At 37.5% G+C, this 22,776-nt stretch overlaps 2 protein-coding genes across 3 annotated transcripts in view; both read left to right on the forward strand.

The window, feature by feature from the left end:
- RABGAP1 (RAB GTPase activating protein 1) overlaps nucleotides 1-22,776 on the forward strand; it is a 62,069-nt gene that overhangs the window by 8,021 nt on the left and 31,272 nt on the right. For both annotated transcript variants that reach the window (XM_053472747.1, XM_053472748.1), the window contains exons 4-13: nucleotides 595-802; nucleotides 895-1,069; nucleotides 2,065-2,222; nucleotides 3,228-3,338; nucleotides 3,835-3,901; nucleotides 4,041-4,143; nucleotides 4,767-4,936; nucleotides 6,514-6,688; nucleotides 8,688-8,781; nucleotides 10,743-10,893. In XM_053472747.1, the coding sequence (XP_053328722.1) occupies nucleotides 595-802; nucleotides 895-1,069; nucleotides 2,065-2,222; nucleotides 3,228-3,338; nucleotides 3,835-3,901; nucleotides 4,041-4,143; nucleotides 4,767-4,936; nucleotides 6,514-6,688; nucleotides 8,688-8,781; nucleotides 10,743-10,893 (1,412 nt within the window). The remainder of the gene's footprint in view (nucleotides 1-594; nucleotides 803-894; nucleotides 1,070-2,064; nucleotides 2,223-3,227; nucleotides 3,339-3,834; nucleotides 3,902-4,040; nucleotides 4,144-4,766; nucleotides 4,937-6,513; nucleotides 6,689-8,687; nucleotides 8,782-10,742; nucleotides 10,894-22,776) is intronic.
- LOC128502812 (probable G-protein coupled receptor 21) lies at nucleotides 15,393-17,756 on the forward strand. Its single transcript, XM_053472749.1, has 2 exons — nucleotides 15,393-15,480; nucleotides 16,140-17,756. Exon 2 carries the CDS (start codon nucleotides 16,208-16,210, stop codon nucleotides 17,477-17,479), a length of 1,272 nt encoding a protein of 423 aa, XP_053328724.1. The 5' UTR covers nucleotides 15,393-15,480; nucleotides 16,140-16,207; the 3' UTR covers nucleotides 17,480-17,756.

The raw sequence follows: 22,776 nt of genomic DNA on the forward strand, positions 1-22,776 counted from the left end.
CAGGTTAGCCTGATTGCTTTCCTTTAAATTTCTAATATTTCACGAAATATACCCTTTTTGGTCTTGTATATATGCCCATTATTGCACTTTAACTAGTTGACAAAATTAAACCTATTTTGTAATTCATTTCATGTGAATATGCAAAGTAGGGCCCTGCAAATTCTGGATTGAATTTAAATCTTAAATGAAGGTTCAGTTCAATTTTAAATTTAATTTTAATCAGAAATGGGAACTGTATATAGTTAAAAGTTAGAGAAGTGTTATTTTGGAATGTTAGCTAGAGAACATAGATGCCCATCTGTATTCGTTTTTTATTCTTTAAATAAAATGTTCTTGTAATCTGCCATTATTTCTACTGACTATCCCTTTGTCAAGTTGAGTTTATCATGCTTTACCTTAAACTATTTGTGGATTGTTACTTCTATATACCCCAAAAGTTATCTCTTCATACATGAAAGTCTTGTCATTGTGCAAATTGATGGGCAACAACAATTGCTTCTCGAAGATCATCGCTGATGTCTTTCCTCCTTTCACTGAAATGAAAATTCACATGACTGTACGCTATCAAGACTAGAATTAGTGTTTGTTTTTCAGATAGCGGGGACGAGCCTGATTTGTTCTCTCCAGTGCCTGATGAAGACAGTGTTGTATTCAGTAAGCTCACCTATTTGGGTTGTGCATCGGTTAATGCACCACGTAGTGAGGTAGAGGCGCTCCGTATGATGTCCATTCTACGAGGACAGTGTCAGAACTCTTTGGATGTCACCCTCTCTGTTCCCAATGTGTCTGAAGGGACAGTTCGGTAAGATATTTTTGTCCCTTATTACATGTGACTCAAACTTACATAATTTGAAGGTGAAGCATTGTATATTCACTTTGCTTTTATTCACTTAGCCTTCTGGACCCACAATCAAATACAGAGATCGCAAAATATCCAATTTACAAGATTCTCTTCTGTGTCCGAGGGCATGATGGAACTACAGAAAGTGACTGTTTCGCATTTACAGAGAGTCATTACAATGCAGAGTTGTTCAGAATACATGTCTTCCGCTGTGAGATCCAGGAAGCGGTAAGTTAGTGACCAAATAGATAAATGGTCATTTTAACGTGGGGCCTAATCACTCATTTTTGCCCTTAAGAAAAAATGTTGTGTTGTGTCGATGGATTTTTGTTTTGTTTTTGCCATGTTTGCTCTCGAGCAACAAAATTGGGGGTCCTTTTTCTGAATTCAGAATGACATTCGGTGGGTGTTCCCAAAGGAGGAGGTCCCTGAAGCCTTCTGGACTTACCTTTCATTTCTGGACTGTCCCCCAGAGTATGGACAGTCAAAGAGGTGCAGTAAAGCACTGGGCCTGTGGCAGATGATAGGCACATGCGGCCCCGTGGAGCAGGACTGAATTTCCACCACAATATTATAGAAACTTTCATATATTATATGTATTGTACAGTAGCGCCACCAATATTTATTTATCAATGCAGAAAAATAGATATAGAAAGGTGATAAAAAAATAACGAGATTTGGCTGGTAGTAAAAGTGGGCAACTGTCTTGGTAAACTCTACTCAGGAACTAGTACACTACAGTTTTTCCAATCCACCCAACGGGTGCATTTTCTTCACTAAAATAATAGGTGAGCAATGAGCGTTAATCTCAGCCTCTGCTAAGCTATCTGTTGCTGTCTCAAACTCCCATCACTCTGTAACAGCTGCTACTGAACAAGTTAAAATAGGGTCCGCACACACATATCTAATGCTTGTACCTTCTCATTTTCATCATTTGTACGAGCATAAAAAACATGCAATTTTCCTTAAAAATAAGGTTTGCACGAAAACAAATGCAGAATCTAGTGGATATTGTTACAAGACACACATGGATTCCTGGGTTTCTAATAATTTTGACCTACTGATTAGGTAAAACTGTAAACTAAGAGGTCGGTCGTGGTAAGGAATAGTTGTGTATGATATTGCAGTGCCACCTCATATAGAAATGTTCTCTTATTTAAAAAAAAAAATAATTGATTTGAAATGTAATTTTAAATATACTGGTTTGCTATCTCTTAATTCAGGTGAGCCGCATTTTGTACAGTTTTGCTACCGCATTTCGACGCTCGGCCAAGCAGACCCTTCTGTCTGCACCTATCCCACCGCAGACCCCTGACAGCGACATCTTTTCTTTCTCTGTGTCACTTGAGATCAAGGAGGATGATGGCAAGGGTTATTTCAGGTAAGGGCTTTACAGACTTGAGATGTCATTCCGGTGCTTAAAAGCTGCAGATACTGACATTTCTGTAGTGGATCCTATTAGGAAAATTCCTTATTCGGCAACTTAATCATCTTTTTGGGTTTTATTCACCGAAAGGAGAGTTGTGGTTTCAGGTCCCTCGCTTCTCTCTTCATTATGAAAGGCTAGCTTTGGCCGGTTTCTCCAGCAAGGAAGGCTGAGCTTGTCTTGTATAATGCAGAATTCAATGGATGTAGTTGGACCTTGTATAACAAAATTTGAAACCTTAACTCTCCTGTCAACTCTCCTTTTAGAGTTTTAACTAGTGTCTCTTTATAATTTGTCTTCCTGATAATTGCTTTTCTTTGATTTACAGAAATGTAATCACCCCGTATTTCCCCCACTAGGTTATACACATATTTATCTTCACGTAAGATGTCTGTCATATTCCTTTTTACCTCTCCATTTTTGTCCTTAATGTATATAACTCCTTTGCTGTCAAGGTCCCAGGTGAACTCTTAACATTAATGATTACCAGGGCCAGTCCCAAGTATTTGGTCCCTGGCTTTGCATAGGTGTATGCCAGGACCTATTGGTTGTTCTATATGACCATATATTTATAGTCGGTATCTATATCCATATACCATTCCAACACTTAAAATAAAGAGGTAAATAACCAGACGATAATTAAGCTTGAGAGTGGACACAATATATCATGGGTATAAAAAAGATCTATAGTCTGTTGAGAGAACACCTGCTGATATTGCTGGTTGGGTGAATACAGTCCTGTACTATAGGTTTAGCAAAAGCTGTCTGTAAAAAACCCCTTCCAAATGATAGCCAGCAGAACCCAGGACCGAAATGGCACACGTAGTAGGAGTGAAATACTGCATGGGGAAAACGGCAAATACTGATGTATACTAGGGGCAGCCTCACTTCGTTCTGCTGTTCTTTTACTTCTCTGCCCCTTCTGGTATTTCTAATTTCAATCTTTTTTCTTATTTCCAGTGCTGTTCCTAAAGACAAGGACAAACAGTGTTTCAGGCTGCGCCAGGGTGCAGAAAAGAAGATTGTAATTTATGTCCAGCAGACATCCAACAAAGAACTAGCCATTGAGAGGTATTTTCTTAGATTTTTTGTTTTTGCTTGTGCACCCCATGTTACCATTTAGTAAACTAAGATAAGATACTGCAGTCCCTAATGTGGATTACCTTTGGTAACATTAAGCATTGTTACTGAGAAAAATGTTGGGATAATTTATGTGTATATGTTCAGAAGTATCCTAATTATTATTCTGCAATAAAATGTAACTCCCTGAATACAAAACAAAAGCGAGAGATAGCACTTTACTAACAAAATTCTACAATGTTGTATAGTGAAAGCTTGCTTTGTATATTGAGGGCACACACTTTTTTTTTTAATTTCAGACATTTTAGTCCTATCTTTGTTTTCTTTAGTTTTATTTGTGAGGTTGATGCATATCCAAAAACGAATTCTTGCTTGAACAACAATCGCATTTTTTTTTTTTTGGTGGTTTGCAATTTCCATATCTGACCCACTAAATAGATATCCCTAATACATTTGTGCTATTTGACATTTTTTCCTGTAATTGCAGGTGTTTTGGACTCCTCCTCAGTCCCGGTAGAGATGTCCGAAACAGTGACATGCATCTGTTAGAACTGGTGAGAAGAAGATTATTCCTTGGGAATGTATCTCAATTTTATGAGTACATAAGTTGTACATGGGTAACCTGACAGAAAACCGCAAAATGTATCAGGCATACAGAATAGGATAACTGTATAGTTTTTTTGCATTCCTTAGGAGTCCATGGGTAAAAGCTCTGATGGAAAATCTTACATCATCACAGGAATCTGGAATACAAAATCTCCACATTTCCAGGCTGTGAATGAGGAGACACCAAAAGGTATTCAGACTGTCTCTGGTTGATCAATAATGGAAATTAGAGTTTGATCTTGTTTAATTAGAAATGAAAGCTACTACAATGGTTACTTTCTACCTCTAATACATTTAATGAGCGTTAGCCAAAGGAAAAGCAAACCTGTGCCATCTAATATCTGCAAAGGTATAATAGTGAACAATCATTTAGAGTTATAAACACACAGCAGAACGGCATAGATTACATTTCTTAATTGGACACTCCACCCATCCAGTTGTACTCTAATGTATATGATGGCTGCAAGGTACCTTTAAGTTTTCATGGTGTTGCTTTTGCAAATGCATGGAGGGCTTCTGCATATGTTCCTTCCTCCGCCTGGTTTGCATGTAGGAAATGCGATTGCCTGGTTTTATATCCCTGATAGCAATGGGTAGGGCTAAACACCTAAACTGAAAATTTATGAGGGGTGTGCACATGCTTTTTGTCATATAGTGTACTTTAACATGCCTTCTTGTTTAATAGAAGTGTCCCTTTAACACAGATTTATTAAGAATCCATTAACCGTTTATTATATAATTTCCTTGGTGTACCTCTTAATTTCTTGTATCTTTTATTATGTGAAGTATAGTAATGCACATCTATTCTCACAGACAAGGTTCTTTATATGACCACAGCAGTTGACCTTGTGATCACTGAGGTGCAGGAGCCTGTTCGATTCCTCTTGGAGACCAAGGTCCGGGTCTGTTCTGCCAGTGAGCGTCTATTTTGGCCATTTAGCAAAAGGAGTTCTACAGAAAACTTCTTCCTGAAGCTGAAACAGGTAATCCAGACCTGAATCAATGTTCTTTGTTGTAATAATTAATTGTACTTTGCAAGCTTAGGTTAATGTGGAAATGGAAATATACAGAACTGAATCAACATACACAACAAATATAATGTATGAACTTTAGGCTTGAGAAAGGGAGAAAAGTTCCCGAAAGCTTGTAATTCCAAAATTCGGTTAGTCCCATAAACAAGGTATTATCACAAGATACTTATTTCATCTGTTATTTGCTATATATATATATATAATTGCTAACAGCAATCACACTCTTATGATGCCCAGGTTTCAGCATGTACTGGCTGCCTGGGCATTATAGGAGTGTGATTGCTGTTAGCATTTATATATATATAATACTATTGTTATTGAATGTTCATTCAACATTTAATATCTGTGGATATTTAACCATCGGCAGATATACTTTTCCATATGGCTACTTCTCTCTGTGTTCCGTACCCACCTCTGGTGTTTATTGCCAGAAAGCTCTAATTTGGTTTCATCTGACCATAGTACCCGATCCCATTTAAAGTTCCAGTAATGTCTGGAGATGGTTGAGTTTGTTTTAGGATGATCTCAAAACCCTCCGAAACAACTTGCAATGAAAGTGACGTCTGATTGTAGTTTTGGGGACTTTCTGACCCCAAGACGCAACTCACTTCTGCAATTCTCCAGCTGTGATCCTTGGGGATTTTGACTGGAACTTCTTAGTTATAACTCTGATGATGGAAATGAGCATTTTCAGTGTTTTTGTTATTGTCTTATAATTACTTCCCATTTTGTGAAGCTCAACATACTTTTGCTGTACATCACAGCTATATTCCTTGGTATTACCCATTGTAATTTGGCCTATGTGTTACATAATATTTATACCCATGTAAAACAGGAAGTCACAGTTGAGCAATTTCCTTTTCCTAGTCACCAAGGTGTACTAAAAATGTGAAATATCACTGGGAATATACTTCAACTATATTTTTTTCATATTAATTTCATAGGGGTGCCAATAATCAAAAGGTTAAACAATGAACACATTTTATATTTACCAAAGGTGCCGATATTTCTAGAGGGCACTGTAAAATAGCTGGGTTTACTGCTGAGATCTAATTTAATGTATTTCTTTTCCTGGTTCATGCTACCTGTTTTGTGAAGTGGTGCCAAAAATGCCAACTTCCCAAAATGCTACATTTTTAGTTTAGTTTAGGCTATCCTGAATATTCAGTCATATGATTCAGAGATTGCCGTTTTGTCTCAGAGTACATAATAAAGTTCTTTAAACAGAACGATCTAATAAGTCATTCATGGCTTGCTCCTTCTTTGTATTTGTGCATGGGCAAAAGTGTTTAAATTAATGTAATTTCGTTTAGGAAATTCCCTTTAACTGGTATCTGTTAACCCTCGTACTCCCTTTGATCTGCAATAAATGCTGTTTGATTCCCCTCTTTTTGGCTAGTTGGTGCGTTCGGTTTCCAGAAGGGTTAATGTGCCGTTTTGCTTGATGGATACCAGCAAGATTCAGCTCTTATTATTAATAATGAATAATTACTATATGGGATTTAACTCCTCTGTATGATTTGGTACAGATAGAAAGAAAAGAAAGAAAGAGTAACTGTGACACATTTTATGAAGTGATTTGCTTGGAAAGTGAATCTGAGAGAGAGCGAAGGAAAACGACAGCAAGCCCATCAATTCGTCTCCCACACTGTGGACCTCAAGGACCTAACATCCCTTCTCCACCTGAGGATGATGAGGAAGAAGGTGAGGTGTTTGAATGCAAAGGGCAGTTGTGTAGCAGCTGAAGCTCTGGTCAGTTAAATGTGGGCTATGTTAAGTGTTACGTTTGTCAATACAACATTTTAGGCAGCAAAACCATTATTAGACTATTTTTAGAAAAAAACTGTACTGCAGCTCTAGATCAACAAAGTTAGTATTTCATATTTATGGGTCCTCAAACAGAAGTCCCACTACACAGAATTTTGCAGTGATTGTAACTTTCAAAATGCTGAAATGGCTGCAAAGTCTTCATGGTAATATTTATTTTGAAACATTGTTTTCCAGGCTTAGGAAAGGGATTTTCTTCTCCGCATTTAGAGCATGCTTTCAAATTGAAAAATTATTAAACTGACCTTTTCTGACTTTTTACTTAATTTATAACAAATCTGTCAGAAGGAGAGGTCAGTAGGGGACATTGTGGTTGACCCATCCCTGAGAACTGTTGCTTACTACTGTTACAAGCAACATCAAAGAATGGAGAACGCATTTGATTAACCACAGATTCGGCGCTTAGAGGCATTTTTAGTTTATCAGCAAAGTAATCTAGTTTGTGGAATGTCTCAATGAGATGACCTGGGACCTGTGCCAAAATGGGCATACAAATTTGATCTGAGGAGCAGAAGGGCATGACTGGAACTGTAACGCCACATCTTCTCAATGATGCTGTTTTTTGGAAAAAGCTGGAAATCCTGATATTCACAGACTGTCACATGTTTTGATTTTTTTTTTGTAGCCCTAGGAAAAAAAAAGATCCCTAAATGACCTTTTTAGGGTTTAAGGGAACATTTCCTCCTCTTGAGCATCTTCTTCCGTCAAACTTTATTGTGATTATTAAAAGGAATGGGTAGATAAGTAAGAAATTCTATTTTTAGGTATAATATCTGCATCCATATATAAAATAATAAAAATAAATTCCTTGTTTCAATCTAATATTTGGAAACACTGAGTCTGCATGCTAGTTAAAAAATAATTGTCAGCAAAAAGCATAGTTTTAACAGTTTTTACATACCTGTCAGCATTCCTGTGTATCTTAATATACAAACCCTATAGTCACGTGATAAGAAATAATAATTGTTTAGTATTAAGGCACTCAAATGCATATGTATTACACTAAGCGTCAGGCGAAGCTCTGAAGCGGAGACCGTAGTAGTCTGTCAGACCAATGGAACCCCAAAAGACCCCAACATATTCCCTCCGCACGTTGAGCCCTTGAGTTGTAGTGGCCTTGATCCTTGCGATGATCCTGATCCCTGAGGCAAGCTGTAGTTACAAGTGGAGAAAGCAGGATAATTGTAGGACAAGCCAAGGTCAGGATACCAGAGAGTAGAATAGCCTAAGTTGCCCGGGTCAATAACAAACTGATCATGAAAAATACACGGGACAGCAGAAGCTGTGGTTGTACCCCTTGCACGTGCAAGGAAGTAATCCACACAACACCCCATAGACACTTCACCCTTCCGCTATTTGGCTTACTGGTGTGTTCGGCCTGGTATGTACCGTATTATTTTTTTATATTTTATTTTAATTTGTTTCTACTTTTTTACATATTCATACCAAATGGAAGACAATACATAAAAATAGTATCAAAAGAGAGCCCCATCTGTTTTTGTAAATCAGTATGTAATTTGCATGGCTACACTAAACATGAAAAAAGGGAATCAAGGCTGAATATACAAAGCTCCTTGGGCAACATTTTTGAGAAATGTTGGATATCAGAAATTGTAGTGAACAAATTAACTGAAGAGGTAGGTGGTCAAAAGAAGACAAATGAGGGAGGTATTAAGGACCTGTGGTGTAGGAGAGGGTGTAAAGAAGAAGAACATGTTATTGATTGAATAATCTTAATAAAAAAGAAGCAAAAAAGTTTGAGGTTTTTACAGCAGGAAAAATGGGCAAACTAGAAATGGTTCTTATCTGCGGTCTCTTTCATGAAATGTGTTTAATTTAAAATATACTCACTATGGCTCTTTGTATCCATCTTCAGATAATGATGAGCCCCTCCTGAGTGGTTCTGGAGATGTGTCTAAGGAATGTGCAGAGAAGATCTTGGAAACTTGGGGTGACCTTTTATCGAAATGGTACTTAAGTTAAAGAAATGTGCTTGTGTAATTATATAGCAATATCAGTCTTAAAGAGTAATGTCCGATTAGAGTTGATATCAGCAAGCCTTGCCCTTTTTGGTTTAATTTAAAAGGCCTTTATACAGCCATTTCTTGGGACTTTCATGTCTTGGTTAGGGAAATATCTGTTAAATAATTAAAATAATGATTTGCTTTAACCCTGGCCTCTATTTGAATTCACTAAATAAACGGCAGTTTCAACAACTAAGTGCATCATATTTAACGGTGCTCGACACATTTGTATATAAATTAGCAGCCAAAAGACTAACCTGGGCACGAGCTTGATATGTTTTAGGAGTCAGAAAGCCACTAGCTGTCTACCTGATGTATGACAAATACACGTTATAGAACAAACAGTATGTGGACACTTGACCACCATAGGTATATGAGCTTGTTGGACATCCCATTCCAAATACATGTGCATTAATATGGAGTTGGACCCTGTTTGAGGCTATAACAACCTCCACTCCTCTGGGAACGTTCTCCACCAGATTTTTGCATGTGTTGTAATTTGTGCCCATTCTTTCAAAAGAGCATTTGCGAGGTCAGGCCTGGCTCACAGTCTGTGTTCCTGTTCATCCCAAAGCAGTCCAATGGAATTAAGGTCAGGGCTGTGTGCAGGTCACTCAAGTTCCCCAACACTACACACTCGCCAAACCATGTCCTTTTGTACCTTGCTTTGTGCGCAGGGGCACAGTCATGCCGCAACAGGAAAGGGCCTTCCCCAAACTGGTGCCACAAAGTTGGAAGCATACAATTGTCTAAAATATAGTTGTGTGCTGTAAGCATTATAATAACCCTTCACTGAAGCTAAGGGGCCTAGCCCAAACTGTGAAGAACTGCCTTAGACCGTTATTCCTCCACCATGCTTTGTAGTAGGCACTATGCATTCCGGTAGGTAGCATTCTCCGCCAAAGCCAGATTTGTCTAGAGAGTGCATTTCTACTGCCCCAGAGTCTAGAATCGGTGTACACCACTTCACCTGACGTTTGGCATTGTGCATAATGATCTTTGGTTTTGTGCAGCTGCTCAGCCATGTAACCCATTTCATGAGGCTTCTGATGCACAGTGCTTGCTCGGGTTTGCTTACAAAGGCAGTTTTGAACTCTGTAGTGAGTGCATTGGAGTCCCTGCCCAAAATAACCTTTTGCGGGACTATATTGTTCCTTTTAATAATATGAAAAGTAATCTAAAATTTTTAGAGCTAGGTGTGTAGTGCCCAAACTATTTTTTCATAGAATTGTTAGTGAAGGTGTAGACTGTGTGAAACAAATGGTTTAATTATATTTAGGGCTCCACCGCTGCTGGCTGGTACTTCAGCCAGGGCTTCTATGGTGGAGAACAGAAAGGTCGTGTCACGCTGGTGCTTCATTATAGAAGCCCGGGCAGAAGCGGAGGATGTCTGCGCGCATCGCACAGACGCCCACCGGCTGTAGGATCCGGTTCCCCTGCAGTGCCGCGGGGGATCTGGATCTTAGTGTTATTATCTCTTTGAGTTTGGATTATAAAACGAATGTTATTTTTCAGAGCATTTGCTCTGAAAAAACCCTCATTTTATATTTAGGGCTGCAACTAAAATTATTTTTTCGATTAATCGGATAAAAAAATGTAAATTTTTCATTTATTTAAAATAATTTATTAGGATGTTAAAAACAAATAGCAGAATAAAAAAACTTTGATTAAAAATGCATTTCTTGTTTTTATTTCCCAACCTGCCCCCCCCCCCCGTTATGCACATTTGAGCCCAGGCTTGCCACACTGCCTCCCAGATATGCCACATCTGCCACATTATTATTAATGTAACACTATACAAACCCATGAGACACAATTCTTTCTATTTTTAGAAAATGTTAAATAATCATCACCACAAGCCAGATTTTTTTCTTCTTTATTATGATGACATTTTTTATTTATTTCAGGCATCTGAATCTAAGCGTGCGGCCCAAGCAGCTTTCGACTCTGGTGAGAAGTGGTGTACCCGAGGCTCTACGGGGAGAAGTGTGGCAATTGCTCGCTGGCTGTCATAACAATGATTACTTGGTGGAGAAGTACAGACTCCTCATCACTAAAGTAAGAGCAAAATGTTGGGTTGCGCAAGTTAAATAATCTACACTTCATGGGTTGTCATGCACTGGCATCTCGGCTTTTTTTCCCGCTTTTTGTGGAATGGGAGCTGTAGTGTAATAAAAGCTGGAGTGTCAAAACTTTTAAAAGGTTAGCAAGCTGGATTTTGGACATGCTCATAAACCCATTGTGCAAGCCAAGCAAATTCCCATGCATGCAAACACTTCTCGTAGCATGATATAATCACCAACTGCCAGAGGGGCTGGATGTGCTGTGAGCTGTTTCTGGTTATTACTGTGCTTCTAATACTTAAGTACGGTCTATTGCAGTATTCTTGATGGTAGTAATTTTTTCTATGAAATCCTGCTTGTCATTTTCTATACAATTGCTATATGTAGATTTACTTTCTGTACTTGTTCTCTTTGAACAAATTGGTTGTTATGTTGTATCAATAGCCATAAAGTGCTTGACGGTCGGATTTGATTTTGACCCCAGTGCTGGGTATTTACATTGTTTAGATATCATAAGGAAATGTGAACAACAATATACACCTGAAGTGTCAATATTAAATATAAATTAATGGGTATATCATTAATACTGGGATTTAGAAATACATGAATCGCATGGTTTCTTTGACAGCCAATGTAAACACAGCTATAGTGATGTAATCCTCCAGACCAAAGCGCAGGCTTTATATGCCTCACCTATTTAAGCGTGAATGCCTTCTTTCAAAACAGGGCTTATTAGAGAGATTTGCTTCATTGTAATGCATTGAACACCATGCTCACTGTGAATTTTTTTTTCCAAATCTTATGCGTTATTTAAGATATAATATATCTTTTATATATATTTTCTGGTAGCTGTAAGGAAGCCATATGTGTTTAAGGGGAAGTCCCGTGGAAAAAATATATTTTCTTAAGTACAGTACTGTATACAGTGAGTGATTTGGTTCAGCACAAACATGTTTAGTTTTGTTCCAGTAAACTATCCGCAGACCTGGAAGCTGCCGTTGTAGGCAGTCGTGTGATATTTTGAGCGGCTCCCTGCTAAATCACCACACTGAGCGAAGTCTTTTTGGCAATGCTAATGAAGTCCTACTTATTTCTTCTATAGATTTTCATTTGTCAGTGTCCAGCCGGATAATTACACTGCCACAAGGCACTGTGATAGAGTGAGTGTGTTTGTCTAGTAGATTGAGCTAAAATAGGAGCTCGAACACTAAAGATGAAAACTCTGGATCAGAACCGAAAATGACACCCCACCTTATATATATATATATAATTAACAATCACACTACTATCATGCCCAGGTTCTAGCATGTACCGGTTACCTGGGATGATAGTAGTGTGATTCCTGTTATCAATTATATATATATATATGTGTGTATATATATATATATATATATATATATATATTAATATTATTGCATTTTTCTGTCCAATTTTGGTGTGTTACTGACCGTATTTGCTCGATTATAAGGCAAGGTTTTTTTTCAGAGCAAATGCAAACATATCAAGCCATTCATAGACACTTAGTTTAGGCCAATCAACGCATCACATAACATATCAGTATTGAGGGGAAGATCAGTCTTTATCACAAATTGAAAGAGCTGCACGTTTGGGTCACGTTTACCAATAATTACCCAGACATTGAAATACTGGAGCAAGCAGTTCAGAAAGCGGAGCAAACCGAATAAATTGTTAAATTATTGCTTGATGTCGCAATTTGCGGAGATACAGATTAGAAAGTACACTTTTCTGGATCTGGTCATAACAAACAATGTCAAGCTTTTATCAAATGTTCAAGGAAGGGAGCATTTGGGGGAACAGTGGCCACTACATGGTAACAATTGAGTTTTATTCACAAAAGTAAACTAGTGGATGCTCCACCAAAGCACTGGATTTTAGGAAGGTTTAGGGCATCCCTGGACCAGTTGACTGGGATAAACTGCAAAAAAAACAGATCAAGTGAAACACTAATATAAAAATAAGTGTTAATAGACACAAATGTGACGGTGTGTGTTCTAAAAACCAGACCTCACCACTGATTAGTGACAAGGTGAACCACCCCCCCCCCCATAAATAACCACCCACTCTGTGAATGTGATAATCGGGATTGATTGACTGGGATGAATTGTTTTCAAGAAGGAACATGGTTTGAAAATACAAAGATGGTAACAAATATTGCAAAAGGGCAGTTAAAATAACTTTTTCTTATTTTATACTTCAGTAAGACAAAAAGCGAAGGCAGGCGGTAAATGATCAAATTCTCAGCTAGCTTGTTACAGACCAGTGAGTCTGACGTTCTTGGAAATTACTTGAAAACTTGTTAAGGGATGTTTCTGCTCTGTTGGTAGGTGTTTTTCTTTTATCACATTAATCAGTCTCTTGCCTTCCTGTTTTATTGGTGATGTTGCAGCGATCCCTTTTAGGAAATATCCACTATCTTTGTTGGTATTGTTTGTTTTGACTTGCAGCGAACAATTGTTTTTTTTTTTTTTTTTTTTTTTATCATATTGAATGTTACGTTCAAATATTAATGAGAGAATGTATTTTTTTTCTGGCTCCAGTTTGCTTTTCACTATTGTTTCCTTCTAATTGAGTGTTTCCCGTCACTGTGTTTTCTAATTTTACATTTCAACCTCCCTTTGGTACTTCTGTATTGATGCTGTCCTCATGTTGTCAATGATTGATAAATGTCTGGAGCCAGACCTGGAGTCTCAGATGAGGGCCTCCTCAGAATCCTTGGCTGGGTCTTCTTACATTATAATCTGCTGAGCGTTGCCAATGCAGTAGTGTGTGTTCTAGTTCACGCGTTGTGCACATGGTGTAGTTGACATATCTTGTGGTACTAGGGATACATAAAGTCGGTGACTCACAATTAATTTGACAGCAACAAGACATGAAAGACATTCATTTAAAAACAAAGAACAAATAACCGGAGCTCAAATCCAAACCTGAAAATTCATACTTTTTAATAAACATTTAGTACTGTTTTTGACCACCGAGCATAAGCTTATCTGCCACGTCAAGGCACCCTATTGGGGTTGAGTTCTAACAAATACAGTGTCCATAAACCAAGCCTGGGCAAATATCTGTGATAAGAAAGAGGGCAGCTTTACGTGCCGCACGTATTTAGCACTTAACAGGGAGCGCAAACAAAAAATGAAGCGCTTCAAATGCAGTCTTAATTGGTAGGTGTCTATGGGCTATTGGAGAGTCATTTTAATAATGGCTTTAGGTTGAGTAGCACCTGGCATCTTCAGAAATACTTGACAAAAAAAAGCTGGGAATAAATTAGTCAGGAAGGGCAATACGGCAGAGTGTATTCAGGTTTATCCGGTGCCCTATCTAGCTTCAGCCCTGCCCTCGGCTTAACCCAGGGCATACGTCACCAGCTGCCCCCTCTGCACAACCGTCCTCATAGCTGAGTGCTTGGATATGATGTCATATGCCAGCACGTACATTTTTAATGATTTGTGACGGCAAGCTGAGGTGTTTTATTAGTGATAGAGGTTAAACATTGAAGCAAGTTAGAAACTAATGAAACATACAACCTAACAGTCTGTCAATATGGGTGGCAGAGCAAAATGGCGTAGTCATTTACAGATAATATCTACTGCAACATTGGTGAGACATAGGATATGGAAATCACCAACTTTCAGAGTATTTCAACTTAAAAAAAAGAAGCCCCAGAGACTCTCTGTTTTTCAAAGCTTTCATTTATGATTGCCCAAAAAAGGAGCTTTGGTGGAAAGCATGCGCGTGTAGAGCTGCCACACTCAAACCACGTTCAGCCATGACTAGACTGTTATATCAATGTTGTGTTACATGTTATGTCTTGATATGTTATATCAAGAGAAGCATACTTTTAAAGGAGTTGTTCCACCTACAATGTTGCTTTTAAAATTTGTAGAGAAATGCAACACTAGAAGCACAATTTCTGCCTAAATCCTTTCCAAAAATACTTATTTTATTTTATGCGGGGAACACGGAATGAAAAAAAAAAAAACGGGTTTTAATAGGTGATTATCTAAAATAAAAAAAGGCCATATATGTTTTTATTTGGTTATGGTGTAATTCATTTTATGTACTGCAGTATTTAGTTGGTAACAGAGGCTCACATGCATACAACCAACTGTGCCAGTTTGTTAAGCTTGTTCTTGGGTAGAGTGTGTGAAGTTTGGGAGCTTCTGCGCACCATGACTGGTCAAATTGCACATAAATAATTTTTAGTTTTGGTTAAGACAGCCTTTTTATTTGTGTGCTCTGTAAACGACCTTTAAGTGCGTTTAATGTATATGGTGCTCGGCACACAACCCGCCATATGGTTTTGCTCCATCTCTTATTGTGATATTCAAGTTGCAAATGAGGAGGAAGCTGCAAATGTGCTCTTCCTAAGCCTACAGTCCTGTCTGGGTGCTGTAGTGCAGTCTGGGATCCTGGCTGATCTTGGCAGAGCACATGAGGGAGGCGGAGAGGAGGGTGTGCGGAGGACCTCAGTCACAAAGGCATTTTCTCCATTCTGCAGCAAAGTAAGCTGCAGTCCTACTGCAGGAATCCTCAACATCCAGTGAATCAAGCAGGCATTTCGGTAAATAATACTTCAAATCATTTAAGCATGATTGAGATTAATTTATATTGTAGAATACAGATGATGTGGAAAGGGTTAACTGGAGGGCCAGCTTGCAGGTGTTTGTAAATTATTAGCACAGTGTGAATTTAAAGGGATTCAGTATATAAGCAGGGATTTTAGTTGGGGTCACAGATGGCTCTGTGCTGCAGTTATTTTGTGATGAGGCATTATTAGATAGCATGTGAATTACAGGACCAGTTGTCCTCAATTCTGTGTCCTAGAACAGTGCTGCAGTAGCTGTGAGAGCGCATGGCTGCGGTAGCTGAGAGAGAAGAGGACTTGCAGAAGCTTCAAAAGGGCAGCAGCAGCGACTGGGTTAGTACAGGCTGCTAGCTGTCAATGAGAGGACATAAGGTTGTTAGATGGTAGTGAGAATGCAAATGACATTGTTGAAATCAAAAACACAATTTACTACTATTAGCTCTATTTGGGAGATTACAGCCTTTTTAGAAGATTAGAAATTGTGTGTGTTTGTGTGTGTGTGTGCTGTCTGTAGCATAGGGTTTCTAACTAACTTTAAATGCAGTTCTCCATACTTAGCCTGTGGATGTGCTTACAAGGATGTGCTTCTGGACAGGCTGCTATACAAATACTGTCACATTCTCTCCTCTGCTCAGATGTCTAGAGATGCATAGTGATGGAGTGGCATTGCATCGGATAGAGGACAAAGAGACAAGCCTTCCTGATGACTGCTGAGTTTTGTCCTAAGCTCCTTTTCAGAGCTTTTCCCTTTCTTGTTTTAACATGGCAGGAACCTGGCTCAATATTACTATTTTCAGAGTTTAAAGAGAGACTTCAGATTAAACAAAGTACAGCTGAATGTTTACTGAGAAATTATCTGAGCGTTTCAGGTGAAGAACAGAGATTCAGGCATGATCCCTATAACTCTGGAGATCTCAAGATGAACTCTTCCTTTGACGGGTTTAACACCACCAGCCCTCCTTTCTGCTTATTGGGCTTTGGATCTCATGAAACCATCCCTGTCTGTATTTTGGAAGCAGGTATTATCATCTTCCTGACTGTTCTGATTATCTCAGGGAACCTTATTGTAATATTTGTCTTCCATTGTGCTCCTCTGCTCAACCACCATACTACCAGCTACTTCATTCAAACAATGGCCTATGCTGACCTTCTTGTTGGGGTTAGCTGTTTGGTACCTTCCTTCTCTCTGCTGCATTACCCTGCCATGATTCCGGAGTCCATTGTGTGCAAACTATTTGGATATGTAGTGTCTGTCCTAAAGAGTGTATCCATGACATCTTTAGCCTGTATTAGCATAGATCGCTACATTGCCATCACCAAGCCCCTGACATACAACACATTGGTTACTGCGTGCCGGCTACGCTTCTGTATTTTGGTTCTCTGGATTTATTCATGTGCAGTGTTCCTACCTTCTTTGCTTCCAGGCTGGGGGAAGCCTGGTTACCATGGAGATGTGTTTCAATTCTGTGCAGATTTTTGGCACACTAATCCCTACTTCACTTCCTTTATTGTGGTCATGCTATATGCTCCTGCAGCCATAACTGTTTGCTTCACCTACTTCAACATATTTCGGATCTGCCAGCAACACAACAAGGAGATCAATGAGAGGCGTGTACGCTTTAGCACCACTGAAAGTGAACCTGCGGAGGGACAACCAAGCCCAGAGAAACGCTATGCTACTGTGCTTTTTCGCATCACCAGTGTTTTCTATATACTTTGGCTACCCTATATTATATACTTCCTCCTCGAGAGTTCCAAAGTCTATGCAAATCAGACTGCCTCTTTCATAACTACCTGGTTAGCAATTAGCAACAGCTTCTGTAACTGTGTCATCTACAGTATGTCAAACAGTGTTTTTCAAAAGGGACTAAAGCGCCTGTCAGGGGCTGTGTGTTCTTCATGTTCTGGGCATGGAGATAGTCGAGAAGTTCCAGGTACCGTAAGCAAGAGGCCAACCCATGACTGCAATCCATAACTATAAAGTAATGTGCTGGTCCTTCTCTTCCGGCTTAGGATTTTACAACATTTTCTTCTGTCTATACAACCAATAAAACAAATGCAGTAGGGGTAAGACTTGTGCTGGAAACACTACGAAGCAATCAAGTATTATTAACTTCAGTCATATAATGGTTCCAGTATGTTGCTACAATAAGTCTTGTGACTACGTTCTAGGTGTCTCTTGTAGTCTGCAACTCTCTACCACTCTGTATTGTTGTTTTTTGCTCTAGAACATGCTACTGAGATTCATCGCTTTTTTTACTGATGTGGGGCAGTCTCTCTAATTTCTCTCCGTAATATTTGGGGCCAAATATTTGGATTTCCTCTCAAGCTGGAAGTGTCTGTCGGTGTACTTAAATGAGCATAAGATGACACACAACGTAACTTGATGCAAGCTGGTGGTGCTTTTAAAACAAGTCAATCTCCCATTAGAAACCATCAGAAAAAGATTCTGTATGTCTCTTTTTAAAGATGTGCAACTTTATTTTCATATAAGCTGTGCTGAACTGGTGCCAACTAAAACGAATGCAGTATTTTTCTAAAAGAAGAAAATAATATATCATTGTTAATATTTACTATGCTGTTGACCACTGAAGTATTTTGTCGTATATGGATGTTTTGCGTCAAGTCTTTGTTATAGTTGTTCGTTAGCGAAATAAAGAGAAGCATGTATCTGTAACCTTTTGATTGCCAGCTGAATACAAAATGCAATTAGTCATGCAGCAGGTAGACATAGACATTAACCCGTTTGGAGTACAAGCACCTTTGGCTACCACAAGAGTTATTATGCATGCACTACAGGCTGCAATAATCTGCAAAAATACATAACTGTAGATTTTAAAAATTGCAGAACGTAAAGACAGAAGAGTATTTTTCAGTTTATGTCTGCGTTTCTTATTCAACCATGTCAGGATATTTTACTAACTATTATCAAATAAGATTATAGACATGGTAAATTAGGTGACATAGACGGGTAAGACTAACACAATGTCTTCAGAAAAATAATTCTCAAATGTGCATAAACCAACCGATATACTCTTAAAATGGTTACAAAGTTTGTAAGGATCTATAAAAAAAAGTTTTAATTATTCTGAATCTTTCTTTGTATTTCTCATGTTATTTGGTTTGCCCACCTAAATACAGTTCTTTGGGTTTGAGTTTTGGACTTGGTCTTTCTATTGATAAAAAATAGATCAATAATACATGATGGGTCTAATACTTAAACCGTGCTGTGCATTTAAAAACAATGTAGAATTCAAAATTTGTTCAAAATTATTTTGAATAACATGTATAATTAAAGACACGGTTATTAACATAAAGGATTTAGGGAATCCCCCACTATACTGTTTGTAGAGCTTGCCCATTAATCTCTGCTGCAAGTTTTCCATTTATATATAACCATTCCATCTGAATTGGATAGCAGTTTTTTGGGGTGCATTCAGTAATGTGTGTTTTTGTTTTTTTTTTCTTTCTTTTGCACCATGGGGCTGTTGAAATGCAGAATTGATTTAGGCCATACATTCTTCATACAAACTATGCATTGCAAATTTGCTTTCTTCTTTTTGTAGTACCTTACATTGGTTTTACGAGGGTGTAGGATTATTATTTATAAACATTCAATAAGGATTTCACATAAGGAATATCAAACAAAACCTATTCTGAATCTCAATGATGCTGGACAGTGTGACATTACAATGCATTTATAGCAGTAGTTTTTCACTGTTGGATGTAATTAGCCATGATATTTGTATATTTGTTGTTAAGATATTTATTATTTGTCCATTGAGCTAAATGTTCTGTGCTATATACTGAATCCTTTCTTTTATTGGCGGATAAAGCTAATTTCTGAAAAACACACCATGGAGAAATCACTACTAGTGATGTTAACTTCAGTGAAGCATAATATGACTGTATGCACATTCTGCAGTGTGTTTTCTCCCAGGAATAAGTCTGCTTCCAAAAATTCCCTAAATCCCATACTCCTCCATCCCAGCACCGGTACTCACCCTCTCCCCCTATGTCAAGCATCAACATGCACTTTACCGATATGCGTCTTCATTATTTGGGAGGGGTAAAAAAATGCTTTCGATGGACACTTTTGGCCCCTGTGGAATGCTTGATACTTGGGCAGCTACCTCCTTTTTGGTCTTAAAAGACAAGGTGAGTACACAAAATATAGTCTGACTGTGCTACTATACCATTATTCACTCATTAAAGGTCTATTAATCCAACCCCAACAAAGATTTGTTGCACTACTGTGTAAACCAAACGCCTATTGTCCTTTGTTGACTTGTTTTGTCCTTTGTCTTACTCGATTCTTAGGGAACATTATCTTTGCTTTCCAGGAAGCTTCTTGTCCTGTACACAATGTTTTTGATTTAGTAAAACCGGTTACTCCTATGTAAATATTGATTTTTGTACCATAAAAATGTTATGTAAAAATGGCCGCATGTAGATTTAAAATTAAACACCTTTTGATGTACTTTAATGCACACATAATGAGTTAGTGTGATTTGTTTATTTTATTTTTTTTTAAAGATAATGGGCCAGTGAAAGAAATCCAAATATGTATGTAAACAGTTGTAAATGATAATTAATAGTTTTGTCTTTTATCGATGTGGAGGGAAGAGTGAAATTAGTAGTTAAAGGAAGGTCGGGTGGAAATATATATATTTTTGTGGGTACTTAATACACTATATTACTGTAAACCGTATTGTAACATTGAAAAAAGTATATGTAATGGGTCAAGACTTTAACAGATTTGGTGTTCCAATCTTTTTATCTGCAGATGTGGAGGGGGCCATTGTAGGCAGTCATGTAAATGTTTTTCTAAGGTCCTTTCCTCCTCACTTTCTTAAGTAGGATGAATAAGGCTATGACATTCTATTATATTATTTATTTATGGTTGAGCCTATAGGGGAAAGCGCTTGCTTGTCCGTGAAACGTTGCAAGGTTGGTCACACCTCCATTCAGATGCAGTTATAATGGCATTAAAGACCATGATTTATACATTTAATTATGTTCCGTTTCCATGGTCAGTGTGGCTGCTGTTTGCTTGTGTTATGTTTAAAATGTTCTATATAAAGCCTGTTTTAAAAATGAACAAAATAAACCTTCCATCAATGTATATTTTAGTTGTAGTAAGATTACATTAATAATGTGGGTTTCCTAATATTATGTGCTTTATAGCCTTTAAGCTTTAAGTATGGTTTTGTTATTACCTAAAGCATCCATTTCAGTTTGACGCTTGCCTGACACATGCTCTAACACTTATGTATCGTTGCAGACTCTTGAAACAAATTAAGGCACTGTTGTCTATTATCTATTAACTTTGTCATATATTTTCAGACTCAAACAGGTCAACAGAATTCACTTTTAAGTGTTCGTAAAAGGGTTTGAACTTTTGTCGATTATTAACACAAATTATTTCTGAATGCTTTAGCATTCAGAAAGCATTTTCTATAATTTATTTGATTTTATTTATAGATATTTAACTGCACACAGAAGTGGTGGTTAAACTAAATTCAGAGCATGAGGAAGAATATTCCCATATTTACAGCCACTTAGAACTGTTGCAGGCGTTACTATTTTATTTTTACTATTATACACACTCACCAGAGGAGTTAATGGCGTTAAGTTAGAGATTCTGTTATGCGTTTTGAGATGTTTGTATCAAAATGAAAATGGTATTTGTTTTGAAAAAAAAATCATTAAAGTCCTGTTGTTAGTGTCATTATCATGCCCATTATGATGCTAAACCTGTCTTTCCCACATGCTTGGTTACAAAATCATACATAGAAAGACTTAACGGCTATGTCTTTCTTCAGCTCTTATTTCCCTCTTTCTCATTTAGTGTACCCCCACAAATTGTATATGGTGTATTTTCCTTTTGCAAAAGTAGTGCTTAAACCATGTTCAAATATGTGTCCCGTTATTTTTTATGAATAAAAAAAACATTTATACACAGCTAGCATAGGGGAAAAGTACCAAAAATATATTGGTTAAAGTGCCCTGATTTAGAAACCACCCCATATAGCTATATGACTTTGTTTTTTAAAATGTTTTTTTTTAAGGGGTTAATTTTTAAATCCTTAACTAAACCCTATCTAACGAATTCCACATAAACTTACCACCCCTGCAATTAACCAATAACATACTAGGTACTCCATGGGTCCTGTAAGGACTAAACAGGTGGTCTCGTAAGGGTTTAGTTAACTGTCACCTTTTTCCCCACCTTTTTCCTTGGGGGAAAGCACTCATATTCTTCTATTGACACAGTGAGAAGTAATTTACCACCAAGTTAGTTGTATTTGTATTAATACACTTAAATGATGTAAAATGTTGTACATTGGCTTGTTTTATTTAATCTAGTCTAGGTCTTTATGCCCCAGTGCTATCCCTGATCCTTGTCAAGCTTTCTGTATTAAGGGTACACAAAATAACTTGACACAGGTAAGGCAAGATTGTATTAATGCTCTATTGTTCATAAACGTTCAATATTTCGAAATTTTTTGTCATAAAAAAAAAAAAAACACCATTATGATCAATGACAGTGTTTGAAATATATTGGACTGTAAATGAGGGAAGGAGAGCTCCACAGTAGTCTGGTTTTATTTATTCTTTCTTCTACCTAATTAACATTCCTTAGTTTAGTGAAAATGTTGACCACACAGTTTGTTTTCATCTGTTATTCATACATGATTTAATATTGCCAAAGTACACTTATGAAATGTGCTCGTGGGGCAACATCGTCCATAAAAGGGAAGAAAGTTCAGAGGAAGCCAGTTTCACAGGGGACTTTTATTTTTAGAATCGAGCTTTTTAATGATAAATCAAAATATGTACTGCTTTCGGGCTCACGTCTGATGTGTATATGTATATATGTATATGTATATATATATATATATATATATATATGTATGTATATATATAATATGTATATATATATATATATATAAAATTTTCCAAGCCACAGAGGATTGTGTATACGGGTTGAGTATAGTAACTATTTATTTAAATTAGTCCTTCTTAAAATACATACATACATTATATGATTATTATATACTTATTTGGTAGTGAATCACATGCTAAAACAAGCATTTTCTTGGTTATCGGATAAACAGAAGCTAACTTTGTAAAATGGCATCAAATAAAAATGCTTTTTTGGAGGGGCCACTTCCCCCACTTTTAAAACACCATCATCTAGAACCAATATTAAAGCCGTAAAGCTTTTTTTAAGATATTTTCTAAAGTTGGCATGTGCTGTAATGAAAT

Source organism: Spea bombifrons, chromosome 8 (assembly GCF_027358695.1).
Source record: "Spea bombifrons isolate aSpeBom1 chromosome 8, aSpeBom1.2.pri, whole genome shotgun sequence".
NCBI classification, from domain to species: domain Eukaryota; kingdom Metazoa; phylum Chordata; class Amphibia; order Anura; family Pelobatidae; genus Spea; species Spea bombifrons.

Bases quoted from the DNA above. Each gene is read 5' to 3' on its own strand.
- LOC128502812 (XM_053472749.1), top strand. From the start codon at position 16,208: ATGACTGCTGAGTTTTGTCCTAAGCTCCTTTTCAGAGCTTTTCCCTTT.